At 54.4% G+C, this 20,412-nt stretch overlaps 7 protein-coding genes across 7 annotated transcripts; 4 read left to right on the plus strand and 3 right to left on the minus strand.

The window, feature by feature from the left end:
• Positions 1 to 1,630: 1,630 nt before the first annotated feature.
• On the plus strand, positions 1,631 to 3,535 carry BDY24DRAFT_387484 (rab-GTPase-TBC domain-containing protein). Its single transcript, XM_076640226.1, has 6 exons — positions 1,631 to 1,931; positions 2,009 to 2,214; positions 2,288 to 2,576; positions 2,656 to 2,770; positions 2,853 to 3,060; positions 3,151 to 3,535. The coding sequence occupies exons 1-6, from the start codon at positions 1,719 to 1,721 to the stop codon at positions 3,263 to 3,265; spliced, it is 1,146 nt and encodes a 381-aa protein (XP_076497227.1). The 5' UTR covers positions 1,631 to 1,718; the 3' UTR covers positions 3,266 to 3,535.
• On the minus strand, positions 3,525 to 8,161 carry BDY24DRAFT_387497 (choline/carnitine O-acyltransferase). Its single transcript, XM_076640227.1, has 19 exons — positions 7,533 to 8,161; positions 7,028 to 7,198; positions 6,846 to 6,880; positions 6,620 to 6,770; positions 6,419 to 6,515; positions 6,220 to 6,329; positions 6,059 to 6,147; positions 5,857 to 5,984; positions 5,667 to 5,774; positions 5,540 to 5,598; positions 5,314 to 5,460; positions 5,065 to 5,236; positions 4,884 to 4,987; positions 4,693 to 4,802; positions 4,427 to 4,611; positions 4,337 to 4,351; positions 4,197 to 4,265; positions 3,815 to 4,117; positions 3,525 to 3,735 (listed from the first exon to the last, which is right to left on the minus strand). Exons 1-19 carry the CDS (start codon positions 7,659 to 7,661, stop codon positions 3,710 to 3,712), a joined length of 2,208 nt encoding a protein of 735 aa, XP_076497228.1. The 5' UTR covers positions 7,662 to 8,161; the 3' UTR covers positions 3,525 to 3,709.
• Positions 8,073 to 11,493, minus strand: BDY24DRAFT_387502 (NADH-quinone oxidoreductase subunit D). The gene is made up of 14 exons (XM_076640228.1): positions 11,128 to 11,493; positions 10,710 to 10,848; positions 10,589 to 10,608; positions 10,408 to 10,508; positions 10,124 to 10,256; positions 9,795 to 9,989; positions 9,534 to 9,680; positions 9,374 to 9,451; positions 9,251 to 9,302; positions 9,054 to 9,164; positions 8,875 to 8,963; positions 8,712 to 8,792; positions 8,566 to 8,626; positions 8,073 to 8,484 (listed from the first exon to the last, which is right to left on the minus strand). The coding sequence occupies exons 1-14, from the start codon at positions 11,472 to 11,474 to the stop codon at positions 8,473 to 8,475; spliced, it is 1,566 nt and encodes a 521-aa protein (XP_076497229.1). The 5' UTR covers positions 11,475 to 11,493; the 3' UTR covers positions 8,073 to 8,472.
• Positions 11,494 to 11,708: 215 nt separating this feature from the next.
• On the minus strand, positions 11,709 to 14,597 carry CCT3 (chaperonin-containing T-complex subunit CCT3). Its single transcript, XM_076640229.1, has 10 exons — positions 14,412 to 14,597; positions 14,279 to 14,340; positions 14,004 to 14,083; positions 13,674 to 13,804; positions 12,981 to 13,568; positions 12,698 to 12,878; positions 12,276 to 12,603; positions 12,053 to 12,181; positions 11,943 to 11,964; positions 11,709 to 11,838 (listed from the first exon to the last, which is right to left on the minus strand). Exons 1-10 carry the CDS (start codon positions 14,440 to 14,442, stop codon positions 11,714 to 11,716), a joined length of 1,677 nt encoding a protein of 558 aa, XP_076497230.1. The 5' UTR covers positions 14,443 to 14,597; the 3' UTR covers positions 11,709 to 11,713.
• A 59-nt stretch (positions 14,598 to 14,656) lies between these two features.
• On the plus strand, positions 14,657 to 15,121 carry BDY24DRAFT_45752 (uncharacterized protein). The gene is made up of 2 exons (XM_076644926.1): positions 14,657 to 14,784; positions 14,869 to 15,121. Exons 1-2 carry the CDS (start codon positions 14,709 to 14,711, stop codon positions 15,003 to 15,005), a joined length of 213 nt encoding a protein of 70 aa, XP_076497231.1. The 5' UTR covers positions 14,657 to 14,708; the 3' UTR covers positions 15,006 to 15,121.
• On the plus strand, positions 15,122 to 17,465 carry BDY24DRAFT_45766 (uncharacterized protein). Its single transcript, XM_076644927.1, has 5 exons — positions 15,122 to 15,690; positions 15,816 to 16,333; positions 16,433 to 16,691; positions 16,768 to 16,856; positions 16,937 to 17,465. The coding sequence occupies exons 1-5, from the start codon at positions 15,237 to 15,239 to the stop codon at positions 17,354 to 17,356; spliced, it is 1,740 nt and encodes a 579-aa protein (XP_076497232.1). The 5' UTR covers positions 15,122 to 15,236; the 3' UTR covers positions 17,357 to 17,465.
• Positions 17,466 to 19,514, plus strand: BDY24DRAFT_45749 (P-loop containing nucleoside triphosphate hydrolase protein). The gene is made up of 6 exons (XM_076644925.1): positions 17,466 to 17,913; positions 18,017 to 18,577; positions 18,701 to 18,771; positions 18,870 to 19,046; positions 19,182 to 19,365; positions 19,439 to 19,514. Exons 1-5 carry the CDS (start codon positions 17,575 to 17,577, stop codon positions 19,306 to 19,308), a joined length of 1,275 nt encoding a protein of 424 aa, XP_076497233.1. The 5' UTR covers positions 17,466 to 17,574; the 3' UTR covers positions 19,309 to 19,365; positions 19,439 to 19,514.
• The last annotated feature ends 898 nt before the right edge of the window (positions 19,515 to 20,412 follow it).

Consider the following 20,412-nt stretch of genomic DNA (forward strand, 5'->3'; position numbering starts at 1 on the left):
CCTTCCACGGTCGAACAGACTTCGACCTCTCTTCAAGTCCGGGACCCGTCCCCATCTCGTTCTTCGTCAGCAACCAGAACCAGCTGAACGGATCTCCACGACAGCACCCCTTCACGTCGATCAGTCCTCCACTCTCGCCCACTTCGTCTTCGGTCGGGCTTGGGCTAGGGATCCCTTCGGTATCGAGTGGACCTTCGTCCTCGGGTCATTCGTCGGTGGAAACTGCGCAGGGAGGAGGCTGGGAGAGGTCGAGAAGTCCTCCGGGAGCAGGAGAGTTTGGGGTGTCGGGAGAGGCGGGAGCTGGGTCGTTTGGGAGAGGGAGTCTTTCGTCGTTGAGAGGAGGAGCTCAGCCTCGACCTGGGTTCTTTCCGAAGGAGAGGCCGAGATCAAGGAGTTTCTCGAGCTTCTCGGGTCAGACTGTTGAGTTGGGATACCCTCTGTACACGTGAGTCTCCGTTTCTCGTCTCTGATCGTTCTCGTTCTGAGGTCTGACGCGTCTTTCTCCTCCTCCTCGCAGTCCAAGCTCGCCTGGATCTCCCAATAGCCACCAGAGCTCCTTCGTCTCCCTCTCGAGCTCGCCTCACTTCCTACCGAGCACGTCCGGAGGATTCAGAGGCCATCGTCCAGCCCTTCAAAGCTCTCTCGCCATCGTTTCAGGAGGTCGTTACCCTTTGGATCAACCTCAGCCTCCTCCCCCCATTCGACCAGACACCTTCGGTCGAAGGAACAGCGATCGTCCAAGAGTCCAATCCCCAAGCTCGCCTCTCGTCCCCTCCCAGCTCTCAGCCCAGAGCTCGTTCCCCTCGAGGAAGTCGAAGGACGCACCGTCGCCGAAGACGAGAGGAGTCGAATTCCCGTCGTCGTCGAGGCAGCAGGCACCCTCTCCGAAGGGGTTCTTCTCGTCGGCACCAAGTCCTACTCCACCTATATCCGTCGTCGAGCCACCAACACCGAAGAGAGGAGGATTCCTCAACATGTTCAGGTCGAGGAGCGCTTCAATGGTTGGATCTCGATCCTCCGTTCCCGTCATGGCTGCCCTCGCTCCTCCCGTTCCTCTCCTACCCACCACCGCTCCCATCCCTCCTCCCTCTCCTATCCAAGTGAAATCCGAATCTCCCATCTCTCCAGCCGCGACCCCCTTCGGACCACCTGCGACGACTCAGTCCCCAACGAACCCTCCTCTCCCATCCCCCGGTCGACGAGCTCCCTCTCCTGCCGCCTCCTCGCCTATCGAGCTTCCTTCCTCCAACCTCCTCTCCCCCGTCACCCCCGAAACTCCCTCGTCACCCTTCTCAGCATCCCCCACCCATCGATCCTCTCCTCCTCGACGAGTTTCGACCTCCACGACGGCTTCCCTTCAAACTGGACTCAGTCGTCAGTCGTCGGCGGACGCGACTTCCATCGATCTCAACCCCCCTACGATGGGTCAAGGAAGGTCGTCGACGTCCCTGTCGTCGTCTCTCAAGTCTCCAAAGAGCATGACGAAGTTGAGGAAGAGCGCAGGACTCAGTCCTTCGAAGAGGACAGTCCCTCTCCCTCCCGCTGTGTCGAGTCGAGACTTCCAGGAGGAGATGGTTCAGGAAGGTGGATTCGAGGTAGGTCTCTCTCTCTCTCTCTTCTTCGTCAACTTCACCATCTGACCTTTCTTTCTGCTCCTTCAACAGTTCGAGCTCCTCAAACCCCTCGCCAGGAAAGCCTCCCTCGAACGACGCTCCTCGATGGATCCCTTGTCGAGTCCCGTCGTCGACGAGCTTCACCCTCCCAACGACGTCGTAGCTCGTCGAAGCGCAAGTGGTCCAGCTGGGACTCCTACTCCGAAACCTCTTCCTGAGACGGACGAGTACGGGTTCTTCCTTCGGCCAGGGAGGAAGTCGATGAAGAAGCAGGACGGACCGACGGCGGATGAGTTCAGGTTGTTGGAGCAGAAATGGGTGAGTTTCTTCCGCCACTTCGAGCTCGACTTCACGTCCGACGAGGTCCTGATCTTCTTGTGATGTTTTGGTTGCAGCTCGGAATCATCTCGTCCTCGACGCTCGCCTCGGTTCAGAAGAACAAGAAGAACAAGAAGCTGGTTCGAAGCGGTCTTCCCGCGTCTCTTCGAGGCAGGATCTGGGCTTTCTTGCTCGAGAGTCAGACTCAACGTCGTCAAGGACTCTTCGACCAGCTCTGCGTCGTCTCGCCTGCTACGTCGGAGATGGAGGAAGCTGCTTCCAGGTTCGTACAGCCTTCCCTTTGGCTCAGTCGTCGCGTCGAGCTGACCTCTCTTCGGTCCTTCGTATCTTCGCAGAGCCTTCTCCGACCACGAACAGTTCAACGAACCCAACTCCGGTCGCCACGATCTCCTCGCCGTCCTTCGATCTTACGCTCAACTCAACCAACCCCTCGGACTCCAGTACGGAATGGGTCAGATCGCCGGAACCCTCCTGATGGCAGCACCAGCAGAGGACGCGTTCTGGCTCTTCGCTTCCGTCGTCGATTCGATCAGGAACCTGTACAAGAAGGATCTCGCAGTGGAGAGTTTGGTTTTCGTCTATCTGCTCGAGAGTCTCGATAAGCCGCTGGCGAAGAGGATCATCGTGGGTTGAATTTCGTTCGACTCTCTCACCTTTCTTTCTTCAACTGACGCGTCGTTGCACTCCCTTTTTTGATGTCTAGGTCGACTGCAAGATCGATCCCGAGATGATCATCTCTCAGTGGCTCCAGCCCATGTTCGTCAGGACCCTTCCCTTCGCCACGGTTCTTCGAATTTGGGACGTTTCGTTCTTCGAAGGTGAGTTTTCCCTCTTCTCTCTCCTTTTGTCGTCCTTCCTTTCTCTCACCTGACGCTTCTTCGCTCGTTGTTTCTTTCACAGGTCCCTCCTACCTCCTCCGAGTCGCTCTCGCCATCGTTCTCTCCGCCAAAGGACGTCTGATGGATCAAAAAGCCATGACGAGCGTCGAACACATCAAGCTCTACCTTCTCACCCCTCCCCACGACCATCTCCTCTCGGCCGACACCCTCATCCCTATCGCCGACGGTCTCAAGATCAGCACTAAGGAGGAGGATCTTAGGAAACTGAGGTTCGTTTTCGCTTCACGCTTCTTTCTGACTTCGTCTCGAACGCGTTCTCGAAACTGACTTGCTTCGATTTTTTGCTTGGTTACCCATAGGTCCAAGGCAATGATGGCTCTTGAAGAAGGTCGAGCAGCAATTCGAGCAGCTCGTCGAGCAGCAGGACTCGCTACCACTCCCACCACTCCAGGAGGATCGAACTACAAGCGATGATTCACCCTCGTCTCTCCCTCATTTATCTCCTTCTCTCCCTCTCTCGTTATCTCTCCATCTACGCTATATCTCACTCGTTCTTGTTATTACCCAACCGCATCTCTCACTATACATCCCTCCTCTCCTTGCCTCTGCCTTCCCACTACCTCTCGTCTCGTCCCTGCCTCTTTCTTGCCCATGTCGTCTGTCCTACTCTTTCCCTTCCTTCGTTTTTCTGTTTTCGTAGCCTTTCGTTCTCGGTGCATGACCTTTCCGAGCGTTCTGAACAAAGAAAGAGTTCGTTGATAGTCGTTACGGAGGCACGTCAAGAAAGGGAGAGGCAAGAAAGGAAAAAAATGGCAAGGGAATACAGCATGAAGCGAAGCAGGGAGAACCAACGTAGGCTAGGTTAAGGGAAGGGTAAAGGCAGCATATCCGAGAGAGCATTCCAAGAGAAGCAGAGCCTTATTCGGGCATGGCCAAGTTGAGCCCTGAGCAGAAGAAAAAGAAGGCGTCGATCAGCGACGGACCTCGAGACATAAAGAAGATGGAAAGTGAACGGTGACTCACCGACTCTCTTCTTCCTTCCCCTTTTGATGGTGGTTCCATCGTCCTCGATAGGGTAGAACCCGTAGCCGTCCAAAGACTCCTCGGCAGCCTTGAGCTCGTCGTCCTCCTCGGTCAAGAGGTCTCGGTCGTTCAACGCCTCGGCGTGGAAGGGACCAGCCAGAGGTCGGTTGGCTTCGAGCCAGAGCTTCTTGATGAGTTTCTGGAACTCGAGCATGACGACGGCGAGGGTGTCGAGGAATCGACGAGTTTGGAGATGCTTAGAGGCGGCGACGACAGAGATTCCGTGATCCTTGATGATGTAGCCTTTGAGGAAAAAGAAACGAAGGAAAGGGAAGTCAGCGGCGCGTCGGAGAAGTTTGGGATAGGGAGAGAAACTGCTCACCGATTCCGAATCCATCAGGAGCGACGGGACCGAATCCGAAGAGTCGAAGAGCTGGGTTTCCACAGTTACCTAGAGCGGAAGGAGGGGCGGAGGTCAGATGGAGTGAGGGAGGAGGGAAGCAGGACCGAAAAAGGACTCACTCGTGCTCAAGATACCTTTAGAGAGTGAGAAAGAGCGAGAAGAAGGTCAGTACGAGCTAGAAACTGAAAGATTGAAAGATGTCAACTCACTCGTGTTGAGGACAGCCCATCCAGGGTCGCTGAAGAGCTCGGGGACGGGCTGCTTGGTCGAAGAGGTTGGGGAGGTGCTTCGAGGTCGAGGTTCATCGACGGAGGACCTGGGGGACTCGACTCCAGCGGAGGAGGTGTCGTTGTTGATCTCTCGCTGAAGGAGGCAGTAGATGGCGTAGAGATGTCTGAGCAAAAGAAAGGGAGAAGACGAGAAAGGTCAGCTTTTTGGACCGCGTCCGAAGTCGAGGGAAAACCGATCGACTCACCGATCCTGACCGAGACCCTTGCTACACTCTCGAGTGAGGTCAGTGTGACCCTTGCAGGCTTTCCTGAGAGCAGCGATCTTCTCCGACGGAGAAGCTCCAGAGCAGAAGGTCTGAGGTAAGAAGAGGCAACGAGAGGGAGTCAGCACGAAATCGAGAGACGCGTCAAGTTTGGATCGGACGGAGGAACCAACCTTGACGAAGTCAACGGAGTGAGGCTGAACGGTTCGGATGGCTTCCGTTCGTCCGTGAAGGAAGGCTTTGGTCATGGCAGGCTCGTAGGTGCTCTCGACTCGGCCTGGAGAGAAAGGGAAGGGAAGACGTCGTCAGTTCGAGGAGTCTTTTGCTCGACAACAGATGGGAGATGAGGCTAACCGTAAAGCGAGTAGTAGGCAGCTTGGAAGGCCATCTGAACGTAAGCATCGGGACTGAAGCCATGTCGGGTGATGAACTCCTTTCCGTATCCAGTGAACTCGAGAGCTTCGATGTCGTTCTGACAGATGAGATCACTGAGTCGAGTCTCGGCGAATCGAATTCCGTTCTTGATCTGAAGTGAAGAAAAGAAGAGGACTTGTCAGTTTGGTCGACTCTGTCAAGCAGCTTTTCAGAAGAGCGGGGACTTACCTCGGGAGTAAGATCCCAAGTGAGCTTCTTCGGAACGGTGTCGACCTCCTCATCTTCCTCCTTGATCTCGTTGGGCTTGGGTTTGTAGGATGCAGCGTGGGGTGAGATCTTGGCTTTGAAGAGGGTGGGAGCAGAAGGGTTGATGCTCTGGAGGAGGAAGAGCAAACGAAGGAAAGGTCAGCAAGACGCGACGTTGAAGAGTTCGACGAGAACGAAATTGACTGACCTTGGCGAAGAGAAGAACGAGCTCGGTATAGACGTCGGCAGCGTATCGAAGAACGGTGTCTGAAAAGATTCAAAGGGATCGTCAGAAGCCAAAGAGGAAAGGAGGAGGAAGAGAGAAAGAGACTCACGACCATCGACTCCCGTGTGCTCGAAGTTGATTCCAGCCGCTCCGTTGGCGCACACGATGATCTGAAGCTTGTCGTAGAATCGGTTGGTGCAGGTTCCAACTTGGACACCTGAAGATTATAGCAGAAGTGAATCGAGAGAGGGGAGTCAGCTCGGTTCTTCTTCCCTCGATGTCGAGCACGTCCGACTCACCTTTGTCGAGCTTGTAGGTTCCGCAGAGGAAGTTTCCGCACAGCTCTTTGACGCCCTCGGGACTGATGTCATCCAGACAGACGACGAAGAGAGCAGAGTCGACCACTCGAAGGCAGGAAGCGTTGTGGCTGAGGAAGAAAGGAAGGGAAAGCGGTCAGCTTCGAAGATTGTTCGTCGAAGAGAAAGGTCGAGAAAGACTCACCCCTTCGCAGGAGTCATGATGTGGTTTCGGATCGTCGACCAGACCTTTCGGTTCTCAGTCGAGAGCACTCCTATCGATCCTTGAGCGACCTGAGAAATCAAGGAAAAAGTCAGGATTCGAGATCAAGAAAAGTGGTCGGGTGGAATCGGGGACGAGCTCACTTCATGAATAGGCGTCTTGTCTGCGTCCGTCACGATGGCGGTGAGGTTCGAGAGGATGTCTCGTTCGCTGAGGGTGGGTCGGTTTTGGGAATCCAGAGCGTCGAACCAGTCTGAGAAGGAGATGAGAAGGAAGGAAGCATCAGTCGAGAGTCGAGAGTCGCGACGCGTCGAGAAGAAGCGAGAACGATCCCAGACTCACAGAATTGACCTCGTCGAATGACGACGATGTGCTTCGACTCCTCGTGAAGCTCCATTCTGCATCCTCGATGAGTAGGGACTCGGGTGGTACCGAAGAGCTGAAGAAGGCGAAGAAAAAGCAGGTAAATGCACGTCTGTAGGCCAACTCCGAGAGGAGGAACCACGACGCCTTCCACTGCATATCGAGAGATAAAAGACTCACCCTCGAGTACTGGTCCATGTCGAGAGGCACTCCTCGAATGCTGTCAGGCTCCAGGACTCCCTCTCGAAGATCGTGGATGAATCCTAGCGAACTGAGGATGAGGGAAGCTGCCCTTGGGAGTTGGGAGCCCCGAGAAGGAGTTGGGTCGTCCCTGAGGAGATGGTGAACAACAGAGAAAGTGTGAGCTGATCTGGCGACTTGAAGGGTACAAGAGAGAGAGGCTTACTCGAGGACGAAGAAGGGGTTGAGGGAGAGAACGACCTGGGGGAAAGGGGAAGGGCAAGGAGGTGAGCTCGAGAAATGATGACGTTTGAGAGAGAGAGGAAGGGAGAATGTCCAGCTCCTTCCTTCCTCCCTCTTGTTCCTCTCAAGAGGGGAAGGGGTTGGTATAGAGAAGAAGAGACTCACAGATTCAGTCTGACCGAGATAACTCTCGTACCAGAACTCCTCGATGTAGCTGGCGACTCCCTCGTCGTACTTGAGGAGCTTCTCTTGGAGCCTTGGTCCTTGTTCCGGGTCAGAGAGGAAGAGCTTGACGGCCTCAGCGGTAACGGCGTGTTCCTCAGGGTCTTGGAGTCCCTACGAGAGGAAGAAGAGAGGGAGGGAGTCAGTTTGGTGGATCAGAGAACGAGAGGGAAGAAGCGTGGAGGTCAAGACAGATGATCAGGTGAGGTGAGCTCGTTTCCGAGCTCGTTTCACCACCAAAAGCTGAGCTTGATGGGATCGAAATCCAGTCCGAGCCCTTCCTACTAATTCTCTACACCCCCTGGAGTCACTGAAACGCCCAGATCTCTGAAGAAACGGCGAAACGAGCTCCTTTCATCGTGCTTCCCTCCATCCAGGAACCCGCCGGCTTCCCTCTCGCTTCTCCTCCACCATCGCACACTTTCAAGAACGAAATAAAAGGACTCACTTCCAAAGCACGAAGGTACTTCTTCATGGTGTCCTCGAGAGCTGGGATAGGAAGCTTGGGGAGCTTGACCTGGTTCTCGAGCGTTCTTGAGGGAGCTCGATGAAGCATGGGCTTGCCGTTGATGGGCATCTTGGAAGTCGGTGGGAGTTGTAGGAGCGGTGGGAAGTTGATTGCTTGAGGGGGAGGTGAAGGGTTGAGTGAAGCGTCTTTTGGTTGGCTTTGTCGGATCTTCTGGGTGGATGTGGTTGGGAGAGAATTCGTTCAAGAGGAGTCGAAGGGAAAGAAAGGTCGAAATCGACTTGAGTTTCTTCGGGACGAGCTCAAGTTCCCGAGTTTCCGCGAGGCGAGAGAGAGAGAGAGATCTACTTGTCGGTGCTGGCCTGAGAAAAAAACTCGTCTTCGGCTGAAACGGAACCCTATCGAAATCGTCCGGTTGAAAAAAGAGGAGCCAGAGGAGCCGGGCAGAAAGGAAAAGTAATCAAGACCAAACCTCGCTCAGTAATAGTCATTCAAACCTCTCCACTTCATCTCGGTCTTCGACTTCCTCCTCTCTCTCTCTCTCTCCTAAACCCCGGTCAGAGATATCGTCCTGAACGTCGGCCCGACGCTCCGTCTCCACTATTCGTCCACTGAACCTGAGCGCCTGGGCTCGTGAGAGAGACGAAGCCCTCCCGTCCACGACCGATGCGAACGAACTGCACGAAAAGCACGATGCGATGGAGGAGTCGATGAAAGTGAGAGAGGCATGATCTGTAGGTAGATACAAAGAAGGAAAAGGAAATAGAAGAAAAGGCGTGAAGATCGTAACGAGTTGATGAAAGAAAAGGCGAAAAATGAAACGACGGGACGGCGAGAGGTTGGACGGGAGCGCAAAAACAGAGAGTTAAAGCTGAAGAAAGATAAACGAAGATGCGGTGAGGCGAGAGCACGGGACACAACCTTATCGGTCAACCTGAAAGGGTGAGGAGAGGAAGAAGGGTGATCAGCGAGGAGAGGGAGAATGCGACGGAGGAGAAACGAGACGAGAACACACCTCTCCGAAAACCAGATCGAGCGTTCCGATCAACGTAACGACATCTGCAAGCATGTGGTACCTGATCCAAGTGGCACAAAGGACGATCAGTCAGAAGACGAAGGAATCGAATACAGGAGACAGAGGGGAGAGAGAGAGCGACTCACCGAGACATGAAGTCCAAACCAGCGAGATGGGCGAACCCAGGAGCTCGAATCTTGCATCGATAAGGTCGGTTCGATCCATCACTGTGCCCGTCAAAAAGAAGAAGGGTCAGAGGCGAGCCAGGAGAAGGCGAGGAGACTGTTTGCGCAGAGAAGTCGAACGAACCTGACGAGGTAGACAGCCATCTCTCCCTTGGGAGCTTCGATAGCAGAGTAGGTCTCTCCAGCTGGTACCGAGTATCCTTCGGAGAAGAGCTGGTGTGTGAGGGGTGACGGAAGAGGAGTCACGTCAGTCGAGAGTGGCGACGAACGAACGAGACGCGTCGAAGAGAGGCCAAAACGAACCTTGAAGTGATGAATCAAACTCTCCATGCTCTCCTTCATAGCTGCTCGAGGAGGAGGAGTGATCTTGTTGTCGTCGGTCTTGACTGCTCCAGCTGGCATCTTGTTCAAGCACTGCAAAAGCAAAGCGAATGAGGAGTCAGCGTTCTTCGTCGTGAGCGTCGGGTGTTTTGTCATTTCTGAGAGAAAAAAAAACGGACCTGCATAACAATCGACAGACTCTCCCTCATCTCTTGAACTCGGCAGCAGTATCTACGAAACCAGAGGAACCGATTTAGCCCCTCGCTTCGACTGACGACGAGCTCAAGGAAGAGTCGACTCACCGATCGTACGAGTCTCCCGTCAATCCGATGGGAACGTTGAACTCGACCTCAGCGTACTTGTCGTAAGGCGCTACTTTCCTGTAGAGCCGAAGAGAAGTGAAAAAGCATGAGCACGTAGAAAGGACGTTTGAAGGAAGACGAGCGAGCGGCGGGGACGAACCTCAGATCCCAAGCGATTCCTGACCCTCTCAGCATCACACCAGAGAAACTGTACTTCATGGCCTCCTCGGCTGTGACGTTTCCAATTCCTTTCGTTCGGGCGATCCAGATACGGTTTCCAGTAACGACCTCCTCGACCTCGTCGAGCCTAGGAACGAAGAGGGAGGGAGACGGAGAGGGATCAGCTCGGCGTTCGTTCGTTCGTTCGTTCGTTCGGGACGCTCTCGCGTCGTGTGGGTGACAAAAAAAGTATCGTACTCACTTTCCAGAAAACTGAGTAGCCCATTTGAAGATATCGTCGAGCAGGCCGTGAGGAATGTCGAAGGCGACTCCTCCTGGCCGAACCCAAGCGGCGTGCATCCTCGCTCCCGAGACTCGTTCGTAGAACTCCATGAGCTTCTCACGCTCCTCGAAACCCCAAAGGAAGGGAGTCAGGGCTCCTACGTCCATGGCGTGACTGTTAGATTTAGGTCGAGAAGGGAGAAGAGGAGGGAAAGGAAGGAAGTCAGCTTCGAAACGTCGACGCGTCAGAAGCCTCGTCCTTCGACGTTCCTCCGCTTTTAAGAGAAGTGATGGGTATGGTCTACGCACGTCAAAACAGCCATCAAGTGGTTCAAGATCCTCGTGATCTCTCCGAACATCGTTCGAAGCCAGAGTCCTCGTTCGGGAACGGTGATGTTGAGGAGTTTCTCGACGGCGAGCGTGTAGCAGAGTTCGTTGGTCACTGCGTGAGGGAGGGAGGTTGATTGTTGAAGGATAACAGAGCGAGGTGGTAGTGAACGGAAGATGAAGGGGAGAGCAAAAGAGAAGAAAGAGTGTCAGCGTTGAGAAGACGTCCAAGAAGACGCGACGACGACGAGAGCGAAAGCACGCACTCATCGAGACGTAATCCAACCGATCGAAGTAGGGAAGAGCTTGAGTGTAATTCTTGTTCTCAATGAGCTTCTCAGTTCCACGATGAAGCAGTCCGATATGTCTGCGAAGCAGAATGGGAAGGAAGGTCAGCTCGACTCAACTCGACTCGCATTCGAACGCTTGCTAGGGATCGATACGAACGGATCGGCTCGAAGGACTCTCTGTAGAACCCAACCAAAGATTCAAACCTCAATCAGCCCTAACATCTTCGAGCACGTAGGAAACGCAAGAGAGAGCACGGAAGGAAGGCTCCAAAACTGACCTCTCCGTTCAACTCGAGAATCAACCTCAACACTCCGTGAGCAGCCGGATGCTGAGGGCCAAAGTTGACGGTGAAATGTCTCAGTCGCATGTCCTCTCTTGTCTCAGGTTCGGTGGGGATGTGGTCGGCTGCTCCAGGTCTAGAAGGGAGGGGACAGAAGAGGAGAGGAGAGGAAGGGGTCAGCTTTGGACTGCAGTCGTCGTCGGGCTCGCTCCGGTTCGTCTTTTGGAAAGGGGACGCCCTCCTTCTCCTAGTAGATCGATCGCTTTGAAAAGCTGGTCTATAGACGGATGAGATCTGTACGAGCTCTGACTCTTCGAAAGAAGGATCTCTCGGAGCCTCACGGTCGTTCCTCGTCGGTTCATCCATCTCCCTCCCTCCGCTCCCAATCCCTCCTTCCTTCCCTCCAAGCACTCACATGTTCAAATTCTGAGCTCTCATCGTCGAATGAGCCTCACTCGCCTGAGCGGCCATCCTCCCAGCGACGGAAGGATCGTCCCACGTCAACGGTTCAAACGTACTAGGCCTCGCTACGATCCCCTTCCTCGTTGAAGTCGACAGAGATCGAACGAGCCGGAGACGGAGAGGGAGAGGGAGAGGCAGGCGAGGGGAGGTGCGGAGGAGCATCCTTCTTTGGGCCTTCAAAGGAAGACTCGAAGAGGTAAGAGGAGAAGGGGTGGAAGATGGGAGGTGAGCGTGGGGGGGAGAGGAGAGGGGAGAGGGTGGGGGAGGCAGAAGGAGGGGAAGAGGAAGGGAGCTCCCCATCTCTCGTCTGATCGTTCAGCCCGCAGGCGAGCGAACGAGAAGGGAAGCTTTTCCATCGGACTTTCGAGTATGGTTTTTCGTCGAGTCACACCGTGTGTGTAGTACTCTGCAGGTACATATTTGTGAGCTGGTTCTTTTCCGGGTCTCTGTCTCTTTCCTTCGTCTCTCCTCGTCTTCCTCTAAAAATCATCCAGATACCCTACGTTTTTTGTATTTTTCCTTCGCTCGTGAAGGAGGTTTTATCTCTCGGGCTGCTGGTCGTCTCCCTCTCCCATATCCTCTCCTCCCATCGTCTGGACTCCTCCTCCTCCTCCTCCTCCTCCTCCCTCGTTCCCAGGTCGTCGAGCAGAGACCACGTCGTCGACTGAAAGAGATCCCGAACCAAGCGAGAAACGGGAAAGAGTCAGCTTTGAGAGAGAAGGAGAGTGAGAAGAAGAAGAAGGGACGACACGAGAGAACGAGACGAACCTCGAAGAAGAAGAGTGGCGGACTTGAAAGAGAGAGGGAGAGGAAGAGAGAAACGAACGAAGAGGTCAGCTTTTTGAGTCGAGAGAAAGGAAAAGGAGGGAGAGACAAACCTCGATAGCAGTCTTGAGAGTCTGAATCTTGACAGCCGCCGACTCGTAGAGACCGTAGACCTTCATGTCGACGACCTTTCCTGAATCTCCGTCGACTCCGAACGAGTGCTCTCCGTTGGCGTGCTTGGCCTGAGGAGCAGGAAAAGGTTCGAAGCGAACCAGGTATCAGTTTCTACTTCGAACTCTTCTCAAGGAACCAACGAAGAACCTCGAGAAAACTCACCCTCAAATCCGTCAGCACCCTCATCGCGTTCCCACCACAGTTCTGCACCAACGTCCTCGGGATGACCTCCAACGCGTCGGCGACGGCCTTGACGGGAACTCCCTCGACACCCTCCATCGACTTGGCCATGGCCTGAAGAGCAACGCTGATGGCCATCTCGGTAGCTCCTCCTCCGGGGCAGAGGGTGGGGTTGAAGACGACGTTTCGAGCGACCGACATGGCGTCCGCGAGGTTTCGATCGATCTCGTTGAGGATGTCCTTGGAAGGTCCTCGGAGGAGGATCGTGCACGCTTTGGGAGACTTGCACTTGGTGAGGAAGGTGAAGTACCTGCGAGAGAAAGAGGGGAAGGAGGGGGAGGAGTTAAGGGGAGGGAAAGGGAAGGGAAGAGGAGGAAGACGCGTGAAGGAAAGAGGAAACGTACTCGTCTCCGAGCTGCTCGATGTTGAAGAGACCACACTGAGTTCCGACGTCGACGTCTCGAAGGTCCTCGACTCGGTTGACGATGGTAGCTCCGACGGCTCGAGCTATACGGTTGTTGTCCGACTTCCTGACTCGTCGAATGGCGGTGATGTTGGCCTTGAGGAGGTAGTGCTGAGCGAGATCTGGGAGGAGAAAGAACGCAAGAGCAGTCGAGTCAGTCAAGGAATGGGTACTACTACGATAGAAAGTAGTCGAATGAGACTGAAACTGATGCTGAGACTCACCAGAGACTCCCTTCTCGGTGAAAACGAGATCGGGCTTGAACTCGATGATCTTGTCGCACATCTGCTTGATCTGCTCCTCCTCGATCTCCAGCACTCGACTCCAGTCCTCCTCCCTCGTGATCTCGATGTTGGTCTGCGACTCTCCCTTCTTGTACTCCAGGGGGCAATCGAGCAACACGACCCTAGGGTTCTCGATTCTCCTCCTCATCTTCGGGTGGGTCACGTCCTTGTTGACCATCACTCCGTCCAGCACCTTGGAATCCTCAATCTCTCCTCCGGGGACCTTCTCCACTCGAGCGTACCGCTTGATGTCGACGGTCTTGACTCCGTCCTCGGACTGAGCGACGGTTCGGACGGCGTCGAGAGCGAGCTTGCACATGAGCTCCGACCAACGAGAGGAGAACTTGGTTCCGATGGAGGTCTTGATGAGAGCGAGCATTTCCGTGTCGGAGGAGACGTCGACGGGGACTGAGATGTCGGTGATGACCTGGAGAGCAGCTTCGAGAGCTCGCTTGAAGGCTTTGATGATGACGACCGGGTGGATGTTTCGCTCAAGGAGGGGAAGGGAGTGGGCGAGGATTTCTCCGGCTGAAGAGTGGCAGAGGAGGGAAAGAGGGTCAGCTTTTTCGTCTGATGGTAGAGTCTACGAGCTGACACGATAGCCTTCGAAAGAAAGATCCTTCTTGTACTCACCGAGGATGATAACAGAAGTGGTACCGTCTCCAACCTCCTCGTCCTGAGTTCGACTGAGCTCAATCATGGATTTGGCAGCAGGGTGAGCGACCTCGATCTCTCGAAGAATAGCGTTTCCATCGTTGGTGAGCCTGTAGATGTGTCCCGATTCGAAAGAAGAAAGTCAGTAAGGGTAAGGGAGGAAGGAGGATCGAAGGAGAAAGGAAAGAAGGGCGTGGAAGGAAGGAGGGAGGAGAGCGACGAGGTCGAGGTTCGAGCGTGTCCATCTCCTCCCTCTTTTGAAGTCCTTCTTTCGAGATTGAAGAGTAGAGAAGGGGAGGTGAGACTTACAGGATTCCTCCCATAGGGTCGAGGATCATCTTGAGCATCGCTTTGGGACCCAAACACGTCCTGATCACGTCGGCAACGGTCTGGACGAACGAAAAAGAAGGAGGAGCCTCAGAGGTCAGCTTGAGCTCCGTTTTCAAGGGATTTCGGAACGGATTTCGGGGACAGAGTAGATATGTAGGAGAGATTCGTTGTCTACATATATGTAGAGCTCGAAGTGGGAAGGTGGGAGAGAGGAAGGAAGGGCTCGAAGAGAAGGAAGGAGACGTGATGCTGACCTTAGCGGCGAGAATGTTGGCAGTCTGAGCTTTCCTTCCGGTTTGTCGTTCAGGTCCGGTGTCTGTGAGAGCAGAAGTAGGATGAGCTCGTTGTCTTTGTATGCTTGTACACGAGCTGGAGATCTGGACTCACTCATCACGAACACGGGCATGTTTCCAGCCATCGTCGAAGGGAGGGGGAGTGGAAGGGAGGTGGAGGAGGGAGAAGGGTCCTTGGTGGGAAGAAAGTGCTGCTAGTTGAGCACGAGACTGTAAATCGTCTGAAGGAGAGACGAGAGAGTAGTGGAGAGAGAGAAAGGGAGAAAGTCGAGTTGTGGTTGAAGGTTGAGCTTCTGAAGGAGGAGGGTTGAGAGGGTGCTCGAATTCGAGCAGAGGCGAGGGGAAGTCGACTCGTTTGCCCTTCAACCACTTCCATCGTTTCCCTTCCGATATGGACAAAGATCTGTACAAGCTCGAGGTGCTCTCGTTGGTGCAGAGGGTAGCCCAGGAGATCTTCAACTTCACAGGTAAGCCCATGGATCTCGTCTCTCTTCGCGTTCTCCCTCTCTCCTGGACTTACTCCTTCCCCTTCCTCTCTCGTTCGTGTGCAGCCATCAACGACAAGTCCTTGGCCGAGTTCGTCATTTCTCTTCATGGAGACAGCAAGGGAGATCTCGCTCTGTTCAAGAAGAAGCTCAACGACATCGGAGCAGGATTCCAGGAGAGCTTCATCGAGAACATCAAGTGAGTCTGACCTTCCCTCCACCACCCGACCCCTTCCTCCTCTTCTCCATTCCTTCTCGACTATATCTCGTTGATTCACGATGCTCACCTCTTCTCTATCTTCCTCTTTCTTAGCCGAATCATTCTCTCCCTTCATCCCAAGTACAAGAAGAAGCGCAAGACTGCTCTGAAACCCAACAAGTCGACCAACGATCCGGTCAAGGACATTCAACGAGCTCTCCTCCCAGGTCTCTCCATGCCAGATACAGAGTGGAAACCATCGAACGAGTATGTCAAGAGGCCAGGAGAGGCTATCGCAGGGAAGGAAGTGGACGACCTCATGAGCCAGCTCGAAGGCGTAGCAGCAAAGAAGTCGTCAACCTCGTCCTCGTCCAACCTCAACTCTCGTCCAGCAGCAGCCGACTTCCTAGACGGAGGAGATGGATCGTCCAGCAGCAAACGTCCGAGATACGAGGAGGATAGCAGGAGGGAGGGCGGTGGGAGAGAGGAGGATGGGGATCGTGGGAGACCTAGACAGAGGGAGAACGGGTATGGTGGAGGAGATCGAGGTGGATACGGAGGAGGCTACGGTGGGCGACCTCAGCTGGACGAGAAGCCCATCCTCTACAAGATCTACGACGGGAAGGTCTCGGGTTGGAAGGATTTCGGAGCGTTCGTCAGTTTGGAGGGTTTGAAGGGCAGGTTCGAAGGTACGTTGAGCTTCCCTTCTCCTTCCTCCCTTCCTCTTCCCTTCCTTCTCCCACATCCTCCCTTCTCCTCTTCTCAAGCGACGAGGCTTACTTTCTCACTTTCTCTACCTGTTCAACTCTTACAGGAATGGTTCACATCGGATCCATCGCCATCGGAGGACGAGTCAACAACCCAGGAGATCTGCTCACTCGAAACCAAGCCTGCAAGGTCAAGGTCATGTCCGTGGCCGGGACTCGTCTCTCCCTCTCGATGAAGGACGTCGACCAGAAGACCGGAGCCGATCTCACACCTCATCTTCGAATCAAGTCGGAAGCCGAGCTCGCAGAGGAAGCTCGTCGTCACGAAGCGTCGAGAGCGTCCCTCGCCTCGTCTGGATCCAACTCGACTCCCCTCTACAAGGCCGACGATGACGTCAAGGTCTCGAGTGCCAAACGTCTCACCAGTCCGGAGAGATGGGAGATCAAGCAGCTCATCGCTTCAGGAGTCGTCGATGCCAGCGAGTATCCCAACTTGGACGAGGACTTCAGCAACGCCATGACGACGGCCGAGGTCGAGGAGGAGGTGGATATCGAGGTTCGAGACGACGAGGCGCCTTTCCTGGCTGGTCAGAAGAGGCATGTGTTGGAGATGTCGCCGGTGAAGGTACGTCTACGAGTTCCTCTCGCTCTGTTCTCTTTCTCGTTCGACGTGCACGCTCGAGCTGACCTCTTCCTCCTTCTCTTCTTCTTCCCCATTTCTCAGGTCGTCAAAGCTCCCGATGGATCTCTCAACCGAGCTGCTCTCGCCGGAGAAGTCTACGCCAAGGAACGACGAGAACTTCGACAACAGGAGGCTCAGGATCAAGCCGATTCCGAGGCTCGAGACTTCAACGCGCCCTGGCTGGATCCAATGGCTCAGAAGGGAGACAAGCAGTTCGCTTCGGATCTTCGAGGAAACCTTCTCGGTCAGAAGAGTATGAACGAGCCGGAGTGGAAGAAGGAGAACAAGTCGATGAGTTTCGGTACGCCCTTCGACCCCTTTCCCTTCCTCCCTTCGAGAGACCTTTTGCTCACCTTTTCTCGCCTTTTCGTTTTCAGGTATCGTCACGAGTCTCACGATTCAGGAGCAGAGGAAGTCCCTTCCCGTCTACAAGTTCAGGAACGAGCTCGTTCAGGCTGTTCGAGACGTGAGTCGTTTTCCCTTCCTCTGTTCTCTTCTCGACGCGTCTTCGAAACTGACTCTTTCCTCTCCTTCACCCTTCTTCAGAACCCCGTCCTCATCGTCATTGGAGAGACCGGATCCGGAAAGACGACTCAGATGACCCAGTACCTCGCCGAAGCTGGATTCGCGGATCGAGGGAAGATCGGATGCACTCAACCTCGTCGAGTCGCCGCCACGTCGGTCGCCAAACGAGTGGCTGAGGAGGTCGGATGTCGTCTCGGAGAGGACGTCGGATACGCCATTCGATTCGAGGACTGCACTGGTCCCGACACCAAGATCAAGTACATGACGGACGGTCTTCTGCTTCGAGAGGCTCTCATCGATCCGGACATGAGCCAGTACTCGTGCATCATTCTCGACGAGGCTCACGAGAGGAGTATCAACACCGATGTGCTCTTTGGACTTCTTAAAAGTACGTTAATCTATCTCCCTATCTCTCTATCGAAGAAGAAGACGTGTTACTGACTCTCGTCTCTCTCTTTCGTTCTCTTCCTTCAGGGACGATCAAACGACGACCCGAATTCAAGCTCATCGTCACCTCCGCTACCCTCAACGCCGAGAAGTTCTCAGAGTACTTCTTCGGATGCGCCATCTTCACCGTCCCCGGAAACACCTTCCCCGTCGAGATCCTCTACACCAAGGAACCCGAAGCCGACTACCTCGACGCCGCTCTCATCACGGTGATGCAGATCCATCTCTCGGAACCTCCAGGCGACATCCTTCTCTTCCTCACAGGTCAGGAGGAAATCGACTCGTCGTGCGAGATCCTCTTCGAGCGGATGAAGGCTCTCGGTCCTCAGGTCCCTCAACTCAGTATCTACCCGATTTACGGAGCTCAGGTCTCGAGCGTTCAGTCGAAGGTGTTCGAGCCGACGCCGGAGGGAACGAGGAAGGTCGTTATCGCTACCAACATCGCCGAGACGAGTATCACTATCCCCGGAATCTACTACGTCATCGATCCTGGATTCACGAAGCAGAATCACTACGATCCCAAGCTCGGAATGGACCATCTGCAGGTCATGGTGAGTCGCGTCGAACCTTTCTTCGTCCCTCCTCCTTTCTCCTCTTCCCTACTCGAAGGACCCTGCTCACTCTGCTCTTGCTCCTTCTTTCCTCTCTTCTCAGCCCATCTCCCAAGCCCAAGCTCGTCAACGATCAGGTCGAGCAGGACGAACTGGACCCGGAAAAGCCTACCGACTCTACACCGAGATCGCCTTCCGAAACGAGATGCTTCCCAACCCCGTCCCCGAAATTCAACGAACCAACCTCTCCCCTACCATCCTCACCCTCAAAGCCATGGGAGTCAACGACCTCATCGCCTTCGACTTCATGGATCCTCCTCCCGCCCAAACCCTCATCACCGCCTTGGAGAACCTCTTCGCTCTCGGAGCGCTCGACGACGAAGGACTCCTCACTCGACTCGGAAGGAAGATGGCCGACTTCCCTATCGATCCTCCCATGGCCAAGATGCTCATCGCTTCGGTCGACTTTGGATGCTCGGAGGAGATCTTGACGATCGTCGCCATGCTGTCGGTGCAGAACGTGTTCTACCGACCGAAGGACAAGCAGGCTCAGGCGGATGCGAAGAAGGCGAAGTTCCATCAGCCCGAGGGAGATCATCTGACGTTGCTGGCGGTGTACAACGGGTGGAAGGCTAGCAAGTTTAGTGCTCCTTGGTGCTTCGAGGTGAGTCTCGTTTCCCTTTCGACTCGCCTCGCCTTCTTTCGTCTCGTTCTCGTTCTCTCGTCTCCCTTTCGCCCTTACTGACTCCCCTTCTTCGTTTCCTTCTTCTTCCCTACCCTCCAACAGAACTTCATCCAAGCTCGAAACATGAAGTCGGCTCAGGACGTCAGGAAGCAGCTCCTCGGAATGATGGATCGGTTCGTTCCTCCTCCCCTTTCCTTTCTTCCCTCCTCTCTTTCCTCTCCCCTCGTTCTTCTCGACCGATCTAACTCGACTTCGCTCCTTCATCTCACAGATACTCCCACGACATCATCTCGGCTGGAAACAACTACAACCGAGTTCGAAAGGCCATCTGCTCTGGATACTTCCGTAACGCTGCGAAGAAGGACGCTATCGAGGGATACAAGACTCTCACCGAGGGAACTCCCGTCTTCCTGCATCCTTCGAGTGCTCTTTTCCAGCGACCACCTGAGTGAGTACTGGTTTTCGTCCCGATCGTTTCAAGAGACCGACGCGTCTCGTCCTTCGTTTTCGAACGAACTTCCCTTCGTGAACTTGATTTGCTGACCATTCTCGCCTTCTCTCCTCTCGCTTCTCCTCTCTTCAGGTGGTGCATCTACAACGAGATCATCATGACAACGTACGTCCCTTCTGCCCCATCTCTTCCTTCTCGAACGACGCGTGCTGACTTCGTCGCCTCCGTCCTCCTCTTCTCTTCTCGCCTTTTCCAGTAAGGAGTACATGCACTGCATTCTCGCCATCGAACCTAAGTGGCTTTCTGAGGTCGCACCGTAAGTCCTTTCGCTTCTCCCTCCGTTTCCCTCGACTCCAAATTGACTTCGTCTCCCTTTCTCCATCTCGCAGTGCTTTCTTCAAAGTCGCCGACGCCAGCAAGATTTCTAAGAGGAAGAAGCAGGAGAAGATCGTTCCTCTGTTCGACAAGGTACGTTCAGCTTCTTCGTTTGCCTCTCTCTGCACTTCGTCGCCCTCGACGTCAACTCTCGAAACGAAACAGCTCGCTGACTTCCTCTCGATCTCTTTCCTCCGACCCGTTCTCTAGTACGCCAAGCCCGACGAGTGGCGAATCTCGAGGACTCAGAAGTCCGCCAGGTCCAGTCAGACGTTCGGTTAAATTAGTGGGTGGACGAGAGGGGAGAGGAGGGAGTTTGGTTTGGTTTTTCTCGTCTTGTTTACCTTTTGTGTTCTGGACCTACGTTTTCGTCTTTTGATCCTCTGCCTAGTCTGTCTAGTTGGTTCCTTTCTAAATCTGAATGCCCTTGTAACGTTATAGAGCGAGGAGAGGGAGAGCGCGATGCCGAAGTGAAATATCTTCGACGCGACGCGTGAGCTTGGGACTGAGAAGCTGCGCAGCTTCATGTTCAAGCAGTAGCTACATACTGTGAGAGGGATCGGACACACAGATGAAGAACCTGCGAGGTTCAGATGGGAAGTATGTAACTTGAAACGAGGACGCACAACTCCGCCTTTCCCCTCACGAAACGAAGGCGAGGAGACAGCTCTCCTTTCTCGACTCTGTTGAGATCCACAGATCTTCTTCGTGGGCGTGTTTCGGCTATTTCTTTGATACAAGCGGCGAGAGAAGGAAGGTTGTGTGAGCTCAACATCCGAGTTCCCTGAACGTCCACCTCCTTGTCTACCTTCCTTCCCTCCCTTTCTCGTCCACTCCCTCTCCTGCCACCATCACTCCCAAACTCTCCTTTACATGGCTCCCTTCGGTGCTCAGGTCCCAAAGCTTCCTCCTCCTCACCTTCCTCTTCCTTTCCTCGTCCTTTGCCTCGTTTCGACGGCGTCGGTGCTCGTCACCCTTCTTTTCTTGC

Source organism: Mrakia frigida (assembly GCF_051309035.1).
Source record: "Mrakia frigida strain ATCC 22029 unplaced genomic scaffold BDY24scaffold_13, whole genome shotgun sequence".
NCBI classification, from domain to species: domain Eukaryota; kingdom Fungi; phylum Basidiomycota; class Tremellomycetes; order Cystofilobasidiales; family Mrakiaceae; genus Mrakia; species Mrakia frigida.

Bases quoted from the DNA above. Each gene is read 5' to 3' on its own strand.
- BDY24DRAFT_387484 (XM_076640226.1), top strand. From the start codon at position 1,719: ATGGATCCCTTGTCGAGTCCCGTCGTCGACGAGCTTCACCCTCCCAAC. The intron at 2,771-2,852 runs GTGAGTTTTCCC...TTTCTTTCACAG, and splicing joins GGACGTTTCGTTCTTCGAAG to GTCCCTCCTACCTCCTCCGA. The intron at 3,061-3,150 runs GTTCGTTTTCGC...GGTTACCCATAG, and splicing joins GAGGATCTTAGGAAACTGAG to GTCCAAGGCAATGATGGCTC.
- BDY24DRAFT_387497 (XM_076640227.1), bottom strand. From the start codon at position 7,661: ATGCCCATCAACGGCAAGCCCATGCTTCATCGAGCTCCCTCAAGAACG. The intron at 6,516-6,619 runs GTGAGTCTTTTA...CGCCTTCTTCAG, and splicing joins ACATGGACCAGTACTCGAGG to CTCTTCGGTACCACCCGAGT. The intron at 5,599-5,666 runs GTGAGTCTCTTT...GAATCTTTTCAG, and splicing joins GCACACGGGAGTCGATGGTC to ACACCGTTCTTCGATACGCT.
- BDY24DRAFT_387502 (XM_076640228.1), bottom strand. From the start codon at position 11,474: ATGGGGAGCTCCCTTCCTCTTCCCCTCCTTCTGCCTCCCCCACCCTCT. The intron at 8,793-8,874 runs GTTCGTTCGACT...TGACGGGCACAG, and splicing joins ATGGCTGTCTACCTCGTCAG to TGATGGATCGAACCGACCTT. The intron at 8,627-8,711 runs GTGAGTCGCTCT...CACTTGGATCAG, and splicing joins GGTTTGGACTTCATGTCTCG to GTACCACATGCTTGCAGATG.
- CCT3 (XM_076640229.1), bottom strand. From the start codon at position 14,442: ATGGCTGGAAACATGCCCGTGTTCGTGATGA. The intron at 14,084-14,278 runs GTCAGCATCACG...TCGTTCGTCCAG, and splicing joins CCAACATTCTCGCCGCTAAG to ACCGTTGCCGACGTGATCAG. The intron at 12,879-12,980 runs GTGAGTCTCAGC...TTCTCCTCCCAG, and splicing joins CACCGAGAAGGGAGTCTCTG to ATCTCGCTCAGCACTACCTC.
- BDY24DRAFT_45752 (XM_076644926.1), top strand. From the start codon at position 14,709: ATGGACAAAGATCTGTACAAGCTCGAGGTGCTCTCGTTGGTGCAGAGG. The intron at 14,785-14,868 runs GTAAGCCCATGG...GTTCGTGTGCAG, and splicing joins GGAGATCTTCAACTTCACAG to CCATCAACGACAAGTCCTTG.
- BDY24DRAFT_45766 (XM_076644927.1), top strand. From the start codon at position 15,237: ATGCCAGATACAGAGTGGAAACCATCGAACGAGTATGTCAAGAGGCCA. The intron at 16,334-16,432 runs GTACGTCTACGA...CCCATTTCTCAG, and splicing joins TGGAGATGTCGCCGGTGAAG to GTCGTCAAAGCTCCCGATGG. The intron at 16,857-16,936 runs GTGAGTCGTTTT...ACCCTTCTTCAG, and splicing joins TCGTTCAGGCTGTTCGAGAC to AACCCCGTCCTCATCGTCAT.
- BDY24DRAFT_45749 (XM_076644925.1), top strand. From the start codon at position 17,575: ATGCAGATCCATCTCTCGGAACCTCCAGGCGACATCCTTCTCTTCCTC. The intron at 18,578-18,700 runs GTGAGTCTCGTT...ACCCTCCAACAG, and splicing joins GTGCTCCTTGGTGCTTCGAG to AACTTCATCCAAGCTCGAAA. The intron at 18,772-18,869 runs GTTCGTTCCTCC...TTCATCTCACAG, and splicing joins CTCCTCGGAATGATGGATCG to ATACTCCCACGACATCATCT.